The 14,485-nt window shown below is 41.5% G+C and overlaps 1 protein-coding gene across 1 annotated transcript in view; it reads left to right on the top strand.

Annotated features, from left to right (window-relative positions):
• MYPN (myopalladin) overlaps positions 1-13,067 on the top strand; it is a 57,718-nt gene extending 44,651 nt beyond the window's left edge. Inside the window, exons 15-20 of the mRNA XM_059850821.1 lie at positions 8-87; positions 583-709; positions 2,787-2,994; positions 3,710-3,875; positions 5,616-5,749; positions 8,339-13,067. Coding sequence (XP_059706804.1) covers positions 8-87; positions 583-709; positions 2,787-2,994; positions 3,710-3,875; positions 5,616-5,749; positions 8,339-8,508 — 885 coding nt within the window. The 3' untranslated portion in view covers positions 8,509-13,067. The remainder of the gene's footprint in view (positions 1-7; positions 88-582; positions 710-2,786; positions 2,995-3,709; positions 3,876-5,615; positions 5,750-8,338) is intronic.
• The last annotated feature ends 1,418 nt before the right edge of the window (positions 13,068-14,485 follow it).

The raw sequence follows: 14,485 nt of genomic DNA on the forward strand, positions 1-14,485 counted from the left end.
ATTGCAGGGGAGGATCAGTTGTTCAGGACACCTGATGGTTCAGAGTGTCCCTTTTCGGGGACGAATATCCACAACTCAGCCTCACAGGTGAAAGAAAAAAGTCCTGCAGACCTTCTTAATGCTTTTTACTGAAGGCATCCAAAATAACCACTGCATTCACTGAACTTCAGTTCTCAATCACAAAGTGGAAATAACAGCAGCAGTTCCCTCCCAACAGGTCACTTCTATGTTTTTGAAGGGCATCCTCAAATACAGGGAAGTTTAAGTACGATTTCATTTACTTGTTGTAGTGGAGCTAAAGGCAAAGGATGGATTAGCAAAATGAAATCCAGCCAAAAAAAGGAAAGAGAAGCAAAGGCTGGCTTGGGAGTCCAAGGCTACTACATGATATAGCTAACTGGAGAATCTTTCTAAGGGGAAAATATGCAAGAATTAAATTACAATCAGTCCATTTCTTTCTGCCCTTTTATGTAACTCAAGCTACCTCTCCATCTTTTTCCTCAATTTCCTCCTTTTTTTTTAAGCATTAGGGAAAAAAACCCATAGACTTCCAAGCACACACATGTGATTTTTGCACTGCAGAACACGCCCCCGGGTGCCAGAGGGAGACAAAGAGGCGGTCCAAGAACGCTTTTTCAGGCCATACTTCCTGCAGGCTCCAGGGGACATGGTGGCACATGAAGGGCGACTCTGCAGGTTGGATTGTAAGGTATCAACTGCTTCTTCTGTTCATTCTCACTTTCCCCTACCTTTGTACCTACACTACATGTGCAAAGGTACTACATGTACCTTTGTACATGTAGTGCTATGTGTCTTCATGTTCTTTCATGCATGCATGAACATTTTAATGCTTCATTTTCAAAACTATTTCTTAATGCCATTGTCTCTGAGCTGATTCCAGGGATTTCTTTTGAACAAATATTCTATGGGATGAAGAACACAGAAAACACAACCCAGAAACAGAAGGCTCACTTACAAGGTTGTTCAAATTACTAGATGTGTTGACTGTGTCCTTTACCAGAATGAACTCCACAAGTTCTGCTCCATTCCCAGACTCTTGAACATATTCCAGAATAGCACAAAACCATGAGAAAAAGAGGATGCAGCACATTGCTTTGTGTCCAAACAAATGTTGTCCATTGTACTGGACTGAATTACTGAAGATTAATGCTCCCTGAAAAGAGGGAACTGAGCCTAGTTCATTTTATGCTTCCCCAGCATGCAGAGAGACAGAAACATCCCAATTTACTGATTGAAATCCTGGCATGAAAGAATTGTCAGAGACTAGAGTACACAGAGTGAATATTGAACACCTTTAGGAGAATCATCTGCTCCAACCTACTCTGGAACCCCTCTATGTCCCTGCAGTGCAGCAAAGGTGGCAGTGCTGACACTGACCCTAAAGAGGGGAGAAGCTCTGAGGCACAAGTTAATGCCCTGAAGATGAGCAAGACTCATTACTACTTAATTTATGATGTAAAGTTTACAAGGAGCATGCCAAAGAATTTGGTTATTCCTAGCTCTGCTATCCTGGCAGAGCTTGAGAAGCCTTAAGGCATGTCTGGCATTGCACAGACCTGGGGGAGAGCAGTCCTCACTCAGACAAGTTCCACTCCCCTCTTCCTCTGCTTTGTAAAATCTTGTGTGGAAAGCAGCAATTTAGACATGAGTAAGTACTGCTCCCTATTGAAAAGGTTTTTAATATTACAGTACAGTCTAATCTTTCAAAAAAATACTTAACTTGTACTGTTCTAAAGCATGCAAGTTCAACAGCTATGCAGTATTATATCATTCTTCATTAAATTTTACAAAATACAAAGTAATTTGTACAGAACTTTTTTCATCTCTGTTAAACTCTGTAGTATTTCACATCAAGGAATTTTATTTCTATTCAGCACCAAAAAAGGAAAACTAGGGGATTATTAAGAGTCTTTTGTGAATCTCATATTCTAATTTCGTATTTCAAACTAAATTTCTTCCTTTTTAACTAAGAAAAATGTAGATATTTGTGGTATTCACATGCCCTCTGAACTGAGAGAAACTGTGAGACAAGCAGAGAAGAAGGAAAACACAATTCTTATCTCGCTTGTTGTGCCTGTGTTGTGAACTCTGCCCAAATCCAGGGTCTTGGTTCTCAGGCCCAGGCCACAGCCCCACGTTGGGCACCACTTATTGTAAATCAACGGCGACCCCGACGTTGGCGAGGGGAGAGAGAATGATGCACCTGACTCCACCATCAGAAGGCTAAAGAATTACTTTATTGTACTATGTACCTTGTATCTAAACTGAATCTGCCAGGCACTCACTCCTGCTCACAACTGCACACAACAGCACTTGTCTCTCCTCTCCTGACTGCCCCGTGGCAGTCCCACACACACACACACTGCTTGGCCCTGATGAGCCAAGGGAACCAAACATCCTCACTTTGGGTAAACAATCTCCACATTGCATTCTTCTTTAGCACAACACAGGCACAGCAAGTGAGATAAGAATTGTGTTTTCTTTCTTCTCTGCTTGTCTCACAGTTTCCCTCTGTTCAGAGGGCATGTGAACACCACAGATATTTCATGTATTTTTAAATCTGTTTACTCATTTGTTTTCTGGGTTTCTCCCTTTCGGAAGCAGTCAGCAGAGAAACAAAACCAGAAATAATTAAAAAAAAGAAAACTTCCTGGTCTAGATTGTGACATGATTCAGCTGGCATTTGTAAAAAGGCCTGGCTCTGCATTTCCTAACCTGTCTGTGCCAGCTGGACACTTGTGTGGAGCTGTTTTCCTGTCTCCCAGGTGAGTGGGCTGCCAACCCCAGAGCTGACGTGGCTCCTGAACGGCAAAGCCGTGCTCCCGGACAGCAGGCACAAGATGCTGGTCAGGGAGACTGGGGTGCACTCCCTGCTCATCGACCCTCTCTCCCAGAGTGATGCTGGAACTTACACCTGCCTTGCCACGAACAAAACAGGGCAGAATTCATTCAGTCTGGAGCTCACTGTTGTAGGTAAGAAGCACTGGAAAACTCACCTCAGTGATGAAGTTACCTGCATGCATTTCTTCAAATTTACCTTATGTAGTTTCCCTACAGACAATTACAGTTAACAAATAGTTCATGCACTGAGAGTAGGAAAATCCCACAGCTGTAGATACAGACATGTAATTTTTATACATATATTTCCCTCCCCAGCTGATGGAGGGAAATGTACCTGGTGCTCACATGAGTGCACTCCTGTTACTAAGAGAGTGTCATAAGAGTTGTGCCTCATTATCACCCATCTTCACTTTCTCCCCAGAAAATCCTTAGGGTTTGAATTCATAATATATATGTTGAGGTATTCCAGATTTCAGCCCAAATTTTATTGGTTTAAAAGTGTTTTAAAATAGAAAAAAAAATTAATCTGAATATTGCTCTTTAATAAAGCCTTAAAACATGTGAGATATTGAAATTTATAGATCTGGCATTAATTTTCTGCAATGGTAGTATGCTTAGACCCATTAGACATGCATATATTCTTTTATGAACTTCAGTTCTGCCTATTATTTACTTTATGTTCTCTTACAGAGGCTATATCATGGCATTTCACTTCCCTTCCAACATCTCACTAAAAATTCCCAACCTGTTTTGGTATCACAAGAATAATTTTAAACCATGTTCTCCCATACTATTCAAAGAGAAACAAGGAATAAAATATCTGTTGTTAAATAATTCTTTTTTCCAGCAAAGGAAGTCAAAAGAGCCCCCATGTTTCTGGAGAAGCTTCAGAACTGTGGTGTTCCAGAAGGCTACCCTGTCAGATTAGAGTGCAGAGTTGTGGGAATGCCACCCCCCATATTCTACTGGAAGAAGGACAATGAGACCATCCCATCAAACAGGGAGAGGATGAGGTACTGTAACACCCATGCCTGAATTTCCTGTGCCTGGACCAAATGCAGTCAAATGCAGCACTGTTTTTTAATTTTTGCAAAAGAAGAGCTGATGAAATAATGTGCCTGGCTGTAATTAATGATAAATCAAGTGCTTTCCTTTTTTCAAAGATTTCTACTTCAGCACATATCTGATTTTTAGTATTTCATTTCACTTGGTTCCAAGTAACAACTTGATGCAGTCACTGGATCTTTGAGATCAGCTTCAGGAAGTGCCCCCCCTTCCCAGACACAGCTGCAGGCTCTGAGTGCAGCAAGCTGGCTCTGCAGCACACCTGTTAGGGATGGGCAGCAAGCACAAGGAAAGCTCTCTTAAAAAACTCTTTTAGTGGTCACCCTGCCCCTCTCCAAAAACCCCACCTAACCCTGACCTTCTGCAGCCTACAGTCCATATGGTTTGGGCCCAGTCCTGTTTAATATCTTTGTAGATAATCTGGAGGAGGGGATTGAGTCTGCCATGAGCAAATTCATGGATTACACCATACAGGTGTTCCCATTTCATAGGGATTGTGGTTCTACACACACACACATTGTAGTTAGTGGAAAATCAACAACTCTCCTAAAATGCCACATTTCCAGTTGTTTCACAAGAGGTTAGAAAACAAATTTTGCTTCAGCTCAGCAGAGGAATGGCTAAGGGAAACCTCCCACACCCCACAGTGCCAGGAGCAAGCATAAAGGTTGTGACAGCTCTGCTATTGCAGCCAGCTGAGACCAGAAACCCCCAAGGCTTCCAGTGGCTCTGCACAGACCCACAGTCCCTCTCAGCTCACTGATCCCTGCCTGAAGCCAAGAGAGGGTTTTGTAGCACAACAAGGACACACACCAGCTCCTACACTACTGCACCCCAGCCATAAGCAAACGGTGTAGTGCAGGGAACAAAGGGTGAAATGTTCCCTTTTTTATTAGGGCACAAAATGTCCTCTTGTCCTGCAAGCCCGTGGTTTCATTCCAGCTCATACGGAAACAAAAATCTCAAATTTCAGAACATCCTGGAACTTCAAGGGTTCTGAAGTGCTCATCTTACTCCTCTTCCTTTATAATGAGAGAAACACTTGGCTTGATAAAAAGGACCAGCCTCAGCCTAGAGAGCAGAGGAGTCTCAGTTCTGTTATATCCTGCTGAAATTTTTTCCTGGAAATTGCAGCCACAAAGTCTTAGATCACTGGAGAGCAAAGGAAGTGGAGGGAACAATGAAGCAGGTTTCTTTCAGAGTGTCAGCCAAACAAATCTTTCTGATTTTCCCACTTGGTCATTTTCTCATGGAAAAGGGTGCCCCAAGAAAGTTTCTGAGCAGCTCTGGTTGCTGTTGTGAAAAATATCACAACTTTGTACAAGTGCTCTTGGTCTTTTATGTTCTTGTTCCAGCTCCTGAACTAGGAAATATACAATATGACTGTGCAGCAGCTTTGCACAGCTTTAGCTCATTAGTATTCAATAAATAATGCTAATATTAACATATACAGAGTAACAACTCAGCTCCCACAGTCACACCGTGGCTGTGCACAACTGAGAGGAGCCAGAACAGATCTGAGATTCCCTGATCATTGCTTGAGACCATACTGAAAGCAAATCTATTGACTATAGACTGCTGCCTCTTTGTGAGTACAGATGACAATCCATCTGTTTCATATTTAAGATACATATTTTAAAATCTGAAAGCTCTTGAGAAATTCTCATTCCCAAACACTTGTTTTCCAGCATGCATCAAGATACAACAGGCTATGTCTGCCTCCTGATCCAGCCTGCCAAGAAAGCAGATGCTGGCTGGTACACCTTGTCTGCAAAGAACGAGGCTGGCATTGTCTCCTGCACTGCTCGACTTGACATCTATGGTAGGTATGGGCTGGGAAGGAAACCAGGGCCCAGCTGGCTCTTAGCCTGGCTTTGCATGGGTAGAAATCAGTGTGACAGCATGGCCACAGCTTCATCAGGCCCCAGAAGGGATCCACTGACACAGCTGAATGGCCAAACAAGCCCCTCTGCTGTAGAGGAGGGTAAGGACAAAAAGCCAAAGCAGGGTTCTCTGCTCCCATTTCCCACCTCCCAGAATCCCTAGACACAGAAGTACATATTTTCAAGTTGAACCTTAACTCTATTGCCTCTAACAAGTCTGTGCTACAGCCCTGACCTGGCAGAGCAATGAACTGCACCCAAGAAAGCAGATCCCTTCTTCCACAGAGCATGGGGGTGCAAACCAAGCCAAGCCCAACTGATGGGGGGCTGCTTTACATCCAATACATTTGTCTAGGACTCAGAAGGCCCCAGCCCACCTCAAGAACTACAGCACATCATTAATCTATTATCACTGCAAGATGGAAGAGAAAAAGCAGAGTATTTTGATCACTTAAGCAACATAATGAAACAGAAAGCATGTTCCACAAACTGGATTTTATATATATATATATATATATATATGTGTGTGTTCCACAAACTGGTTGCATTAGAACAGACCCTTAAAAGAAAAAAAACCACACAACACCAAAGAGCCCATTTTTCAAACTCATATTTCCATGTTGGTTTTTAAACCCCACCTAATTATCAGAAGGGAGTCACCAGTGCATCTCTGTCAGCCTCCTGCCACCTTGTGGTGGTATGGGCATAGTAATGGAAGGCTCAAGAGAGGGCTAGAGGGAGGCTGATTGAAGAAAGGTGAAACAAAATTTAAAATTTCCTTAGGTATCTAAATGCTGAAAGACATACATTTGCAAATGAAGGCCCAAACAGGAAAAATACAGAAATGAAGAAATGCTTCCCAATTCCAACCACATTTTCTAAGATATGCAACTCACACCCCAAAGAGAGTGGTGGAAGTAATTTTTCTTTGTGCTGTTCTGAATGGGTGGGGTCGAGAGATGGAAGGTGTGGTCTGATTTGCAATTCTGCACGCAAAGAAAAACAATAATGAGTAAATAATGAGTTCAAGTAGAAACAAATTTGGTGCTGCAAGAAAAAAGGAGGCTTGTTTGAAAATATTTCCAGATAGGGTTAAAATTCAGCATGGTAAGACAATTCCTATCAATGCTTAACATGTAGATTGTTGTCTCCCACACTAAAAACCTCAGAGCATTGGAGCCTGAACTTGACTTCCATTTTCACACCCTTTCATTTTAACTGCTGACAGATATGTCTCTCTAATTTGGGTGCAGACCCATATGGATAAACACTGGCAAGGATAATATAATTTTCCCTTGTCTGAAGTGTTTTAGGGATAGCAACTTCTAGGTATTATGTAATATAATATTTTTACCAAATTTTAGCAGTATTTGTTCACATGGGAGCATGTGGAATGGTACTTTTAAATTACTGAATATGTGTCTTTGGAATACATTTCTTTCAGTATTAAAAATAATCTAGAAAACATGTTAGTGGTTGCAACTACTACATGGCAATAAAAATTGCAATCACTTCCTTGAAGAAAAGCCATCCAGAGGATGAAGCAGAACAGAATCAGAGCCCTGGCCACTTTATTCATCTCTGTTCATGCTATGTAAGTTTTTAGTTCTGATTGCAAGGGCTTTGGAGAAGGCTCCAAAGATTCAATCATTAAATTTAGGACTTTGTGAAATCTGTGCAGACATTGCCATTGAATTGAACAGGGATGAAATTTTATCTGTAGACTTCAACAGAATTGCTGAACATACAAACAATACCAAAGATAACATTTGGAAGAGCAGAGCCTAACCCAGAGAGCCCAATGCTGTGCTCTCTTCAGGAATGTTGGGAGCAACTTCCCAGCTGTGAAAAATGCCAATCACTTGGTTTTTAAAATTTTATAAGAGTTTAATAGTAATAAAATGGTTATAAAAATAGTAATATAATTAGAGTAATAATAATTTGGACAATTTGAATTTAGGACAATATGACACAATAGAAACAAAGAGTTACAGACAGTCCAGGTACCTTTTCTGGGCAGCACAAGCCTGAAAAAGGCCCCATGTTAACAGAGGATGAACCCTTAAAAGCAACAGCCTGTTGCATATCCATACACCTCATCCATGGTGCATCAATTCCATTCAAACCCAGGATTCTGTCTGGGCAGGGTCAGCTTCTGCCTCTGAATCCTTCCATCCTTAGCCAGGCAGGAAGAAGTTAGTTTCTTCTGATAAGAGAACAGTAAATTCTCTTTCTCTGAAAGATTTGGGTGTCCTGTGGCTGCTGTCTGGTGTGAGCACCTCATTCCTTTCTTAAAAAAATAATATCCCACTTACATAGTTCCTATTTTAACTACACAAGTTACCTTTTAACTACAAAGCTACATTTACCATACTATCAAAATGTTAATACAGCAAAATACAAACAGTAACTATCTGTGTAGAGCCACGGAGTGTGCCCTTCTCACCGGGGTGTGTGGGTTGATTCCCATGGCTGCTTTGTGAGCCAGGCTGGGGGTTTTAGAGCCCAGTGTGTTTGTGTTGCTGCAGCTCAGTGGCACCGGCAGGTCCCACAAGCACTGAAGCTGCGGCCCGGGGGCAGCCGCTACAGCAACCTCAGCAGCCAAGGACTCGACATCTTCTCTGCCTTCCCCGCTCCCGAGAGCCCCGTGCTGTTCTCATCCCCGAGCCAAAAGCTGGTGGAGAGCGAAGAACTCTGAAAAACAAACACTTGTTCTGGCTGCACCAGCGGAGAGACTGAGAACTGTGAAAAACTCAACAATAAAAACAAGAGAGGTACGACTCGCCGTGCTCGAGGTTTACAAGCAACTCGTTCGGAATGAAGTGTTCTGCTGCTGCAAATGCTGCAAGTAACATATGGTAGCAGACTTTTTGCATATGATTTTAATGCAGGATAATTGTGGTATGGAGTGTCGTGCAATAAATTCAGTACTGTGTAGTTTGCTAAGAATTACATAGTAAACATAGTTTTCAGCACCTAAAAGCCAATACCACTTTTACTTCTTGAATTAGAGCTACTGCACTGTAGCTGCCATGGTAAGGATTGGTGATGATCAGCTGGAACACTGCCAGTGAAAACACCCACATTACAGTAGCACCAATCCTGAGTGAGGGTAAACAACAAGACTTTGAATGTAACTTAAAAAAAAAACATGCCAAATAATCACAAAGCACAAGTTAAATAGAAAAGATGTAACTCATTTTTATATATGATTATTATGCCAGCCTATTCTAGAATTTTGGAACTCCAGACTAGGAAAATATAGCATTTCGTGTAGGTACAGCTGTATACCCTAAGTATTTATATCTGTGTGTGTGTGTACTCTATGAACTGTGTATTCTTGGTGGAAGGGTTCACAAAATAAGGTACAGGGCATGTGCATAAGGCACATAGGAAATGGAAACTCCTCCTGCCTGGAGCATGTTCTCTTGAGCCCATAGCTGAAACTATTTACCAGATGTGCTTCATACTCTTTTCTTTACCATGTCAGTGATCCTCTGTCTTTAACATGGATGATACCAAACTTGTCACTTCATGGCTTTTAAATATCAGTCTCTTTTTCCTAATTTTTAATGTGCATCTACCATCTAGCTCTTTTTATAGCTAAAAGGAAAGGAATTGTGACCTGGTAAATTTTCACCACCATTTAGGAAACAATCACAAGTGTGGTGTCTAACAGGAAGACAGAAAGTTCTATTAATATACAGAAGTTAAGCAACAGTTCTATGCAAAAAGCTAAAAAAAACCCCAACAGCAGTAATAAATAAGGCAAATGATTGAAAGCTCAACAGAAGGTGTTAAGTGACAACACTTAATGATTGATTTAAATATATTTGCCATCTATACAATTACATCAGTACCCCCAGCTGTTAGAATCTGTGAATGTTTAAGATGTTTTCCTGCATCTTTAAATGACTGCTAACCCTCTCTCTGGACACTGGTTTCAAGCACTTCTTACTGCTTTCAACGTGGCTGCAGAATGCCACAAAGTCACGATCAAAGTCACAGGGATGGAAACAAATTTTAACAGATACTTTCATTTTAGACTATTTTTGGGGATTATTCAAATTGAAAATTTTAACTTTAAAAAACTCCATATGCAAAGAAAACAATGAAGAGTTATGTTAAGAGCAGAAGTATATTGGATATAGCCAGAGACTGAGAATGTCTTTCACTGAGCCTCCCACAAATAGAGCTTCTGTTGTTCCTAACTGTTGATTCCCTCAGGATTTAGAGGAAGTGAATTTCTTGTGTTGTTTTACCTCCCACCTGAGTGAACACCATAAAACAAAACCACCATTATAACTCTTACACTTCTGTTAAGAATCTTAGGCAACTCAACCCAGACTGGACAGACCAGAAAGCTAAACCCCACTCTTATCCTGAGTTAAAACAAGGTACAGGTGTTCCCAAAGGAAAGCAGATGCTGCCCACATTGTAGCTCTTCCCTAGCAAACAAAATAAAACTCCTGGCTATTGACAGTCATGCATTAAGTGACTTCAGTAAGGGGATGCAGAACTTAAGACATTCTGTGGGTCTGATCTTGTAGGATGGAGGATCTACTGCTCCTGTTACCTTCACTTGGTTCTTAGAGTGCCTTCAGGATTCCAAAACTACACCCAAATTTTCAAGTTTCCCACATTAGTTGCTACTCTTGGAAAAATAATCCAGGAAAAGTTATTGGATTTTGCTGGCTTAATTCAGTGCTGTTGGGAGATGGAAAGGTAGGAAATTAAGACACAAAAGATCAAACTCACATCTACAGTCCTGGTCTTCCCATCATTTCACAAAGCAGAGAGCAGGTTTGGAACTCAAGTATTCCAGGCTGTATATTGGCTATCAGGCTTTACCCCTCAGCACAAGCTTAGCCAAGAGGTTGTCTGCTTGGAAGTCCCCTGTGGCCCCTTTTCCTGGCTGACAGTGAGGGGTTGGACCAGATGACCTCCTGAGCTTTTTTCAGACCTAAATCACTCTACCCTTCCTAAATTATTTTATTTTCCAATGTCTGTCTAGATATCCTACCTGGATTAAGTTATCTGGTAGCTGAGTAGAAACTAAGAATTCAAGCCAGCACAAACTTTTCCTTTTTGCTGGACTCTAACCCTTTGGGCAAGCCCAGCTACAAGAGCTCTTCACAGAGTGCAGAAGAAAGGAATGTGGTACTCACCACTGGAAGTACCTGGGTCCCAGTGCTGGAATCATTCTGATCAGTATTACTGACAGCAGCAGTGGTTCTCTCAGACATCACACCCAAAAACTCAATGCAAATTGAAAGACAAAGTGCACAGTGCAAACATGCAATCCATCTCTCTTCACCTTTTCTCTGCAACACCAGAGGAGTGTTCCCAAACTCACATCATTATAACCTGAGCTGACATGCTGGCCTTTATGTGGTAAAATGTTTCTTAAAGTATTTATTCAGTTCTTTGGAAGTTGGAGGACAAGAAGCTGAAAGACTTTTCCCAAAGATCTGTGTAAGAAGGATTAAAACCCCTCTTAGGCATTCAAGAGAAATCTCAGTGAGAGTCAGCCTACAGAAGGTAGATCACCAAAAATGCATTAGCTGAACTATAATATTCCCTCTTGAACAGTATTTCCTAGCAAAAAGATCAAAACCCTTCACATTTTCCTTCAAAATTCAGAAGTCAGCAATTTCAGTTCCTTTCAGTAGCTCAGATGAAAACCAACTCACACCCTGGTCCCAAAGGGTCTGTAGGGGCTACATTTTCTTCCCTAAATAAATGCTACAGGACATTTCCCTTGTGTGTGTGCTGAGCCCATGCAGAGAGCCTGCCAAGGCAGCAGGTGGGGATGGATGTCAGTGCTGTTTGACAAGTGCTATTGATGTGCTCATCACAAGGAAGAGCTTGGAAGAAAACAGCAACACAAACATAATTTTGGTGTCAAGTGGTGGAAAAGACAAGGGGAAAAGCCCTGTGGAAGGGAAGGACAGCAGGACAGTCCTGTGTTGCCACAGGATGTGCTGGAGCCACTCTGCTCCCTCCTGAACAACCTGGCTGCTCCTTGCTGCTCTTCACTGAGCAACCAGCTCCACACCAACACAGCTTTTCATCCTCTTATTCAGGGCAGGCTACTGCAGCAACAAAACTTCATGTTACACCTTCCCCTGCAGTCACTGTTAGTTCTTAACTTCCAAAACCCACGAAACCAGCCCAATGTGGAGCATGATGCTGTGGAAGTGTGATACAGAAATGCTCATGTTTGGAACCTCTCAAGTGTTCACTGACTCCCAGCCTTGTGGTTGATTTGGTTTCCCATTTCCTGCTGGTCCTGGTTTGGTGCACAACCAATCAGAGGCACAGTTTATTGCACACTACAGCAGAAATTACATCTTTGGCGTTGCAATTCTAGGTTTTAAAACGTTTTCATCCTGCTTTAAACTTTTGGTCCAGACTGATACAAACCCAGCCTAGAGCAGCATTACAGCTGGGGCTGCATTGATAGCATTGGACCTCCTGCCTTAAAACCACTGGACTGAGTTCCTGGCTTCCACATGGAAGGGGGAGCAACCCTCCTGAATGCTTCACATCTGCTGACATGAGGAGATGAGAGCACACACTGCAAAAAGGAAAGTCTGCAGTTTGTATCTCATTGTGTAAACAACTACCAGTCCCAATTGTTTACAGCAATTGTAGGTACTTCAACCAATAAATCTGGAATACAGATTCATTTAAGAACTATGTTCTTAATGCCACCAGGTTTAAAAGCACTAGTTTCTGAAAAATGTCTTTACAAAACCTAAGGAAATATTTATACTGTTAATACTGGAGAAGTAATTCATTGAAAATTGCCTCATTATTTCCAATACAAAAATGTTCACTTTGAGCCTTAACATTCTAGTTAATATTTCTTCTTGATTGAAGTTGATATTTTTAATTTTATTTTTTCCAAAGTCATTCTCACTGGCAAGAAAAATGCTCACGTCAGTTTTATAGTATATTTTAACTGCACATGAAAGGAAAAAAACCCACCTGACTGTTCAGTATTGTATTTCCCTTCATCTCACCTGAACTTATAGAAATGCTTCAGAGTTGCATACAAGACCGTGTCCTTCACAGGTTCAAATAATTGTGAAAATGTGCAACACTACCAGAAGTTTTCTCAGAACTTTGCTGTGACAGCTGATTCATGAAATCAGACGACATTATGTAGAAGAAAACCATCAATATTGTCAAGTTATATACTAGCCATGCTTCTAGCAGGTAGCTGTGAAATAAAGTTGCTTTTTTAAACAATTCTTGGTATCAGTTCCCATCAGTTCTAAAATATCCTCCTGCCTGCACTCTGCCATAGCTGAACTCCAAGGATTTATTCAGAGTGTGCCTGTCCCTGTGTCACTGGCCCCCTCTGCCCTGGAATCCCTGCTTGCTGCCCCAGAGCAGCCCTGTGCAGCTCCCTGTGCTCTCAGGGGCTGGCACTGACCTCTGCCAGTCCTGGCTGTGCACCCAGCACTGCAACAGGAAAAACCTCCCCGAGGGCAAAGCAAACACACCAAGCACACACACTGAAGTTCACTGTTCCCTCTGCATGCCTGCAACACCAATAACTGAGCACCTGCTTTGTGCAAGGGCCCTTCAGGACATTTTGGAATGGGCAAACCAAACCATGGAGGGAGCTGGATCTCATAGCTCAGCTGCAGAAGAGAACAGGACCAAAAAAAGGATGAGTCCTGTCACTTTTGCTCTCCCATGTAACAATGCTTCTCCATTCCCACCTGATTTCCATGTACTTCTCTACCTGCCAGGTCAAAGGAAATGTTCTTAAAACCATTTCAGCTCAGCTACAGCACCGTGAGCTGAAGTGGCTCTTTCACATTTTATCATTTCCTCTGAGCAGCAAAAGTTGCTTCTATTAATGCCTTTATTCATCCTCTCTCTCTCTCTCTATATATATAGTCCACTATAAGGAGCCATTTATTGCATTATCAAAAGAAATCTTGGGCCATATGTGTGTGAATTTAAGGGGAGTTCTCCAGTGATAGCAGTGGGAATTCAGCTCAGGAACTGCCCATCCTTTATGATCACACAGTCTGTTAGTAACAGGAACCACAGTTTTGTAAAGAAATGGAAGAACATCGAAGACAATCTCAAATGTTAGAAAAAATATATTATTATGCACCCCAGGCTGCAGGAAGCCAGTCAAAAATGAACTTCTTATTCCTTGGAGTTACACATGCAGACACTTCCAGCAAATTTTGTAAGGTATCTTTTGCATGCTAATTTCTGTACAAATGAAAACTGAACTCCAAATTAGAAAAAAAAAAAAAATTAGTAGACAATATGAAAATGTACTCTTTAGTAGAAGAGACATTTAAATATTATACATGGGGTTGGTTAGGGGTTTTGAAGCCAGCTTTGCTTGACATGTAATTAAAGTTTAAAATACAGAGAATTTTTAGGAAGTCCACAAGTCCCAGGTGAAATCAGTGGGTTTTTATGATATCTGTGTAGAGGAAACACCAGACTGCTTCTTCCATGAAAAAACATGTCTTCATCCTCGGTGCACTCTTTTTTTACCCTGGATATTTTGTAGAAATAGAAGAGTTGAACATATTTAAAGCAAAAAGCAGCTCTTCTGTGAATTATTTTAAAAATCTGGATAAATTTCACTCCTAAACTACAAAGAACCACCTCCATATTGCTTAGCTGAAAGA

The sequence above is a fragment of the Haemorhous mexicanus genome, chromosome 7, assembly GCF_027477595.1.
Source record: "Haemorhous mexicanus isolate bHaeMex1 chromosome 7, bHaeMex1.pri, whole genome shotgun sequence".
NCBI classification, from domain to species: domain Eukaryota; kingdom Metazoa; phylum Chordata; class Aves; order Passeriformes; family Fringillidae; genus Haemorhous; species Haemorhous mexicanus.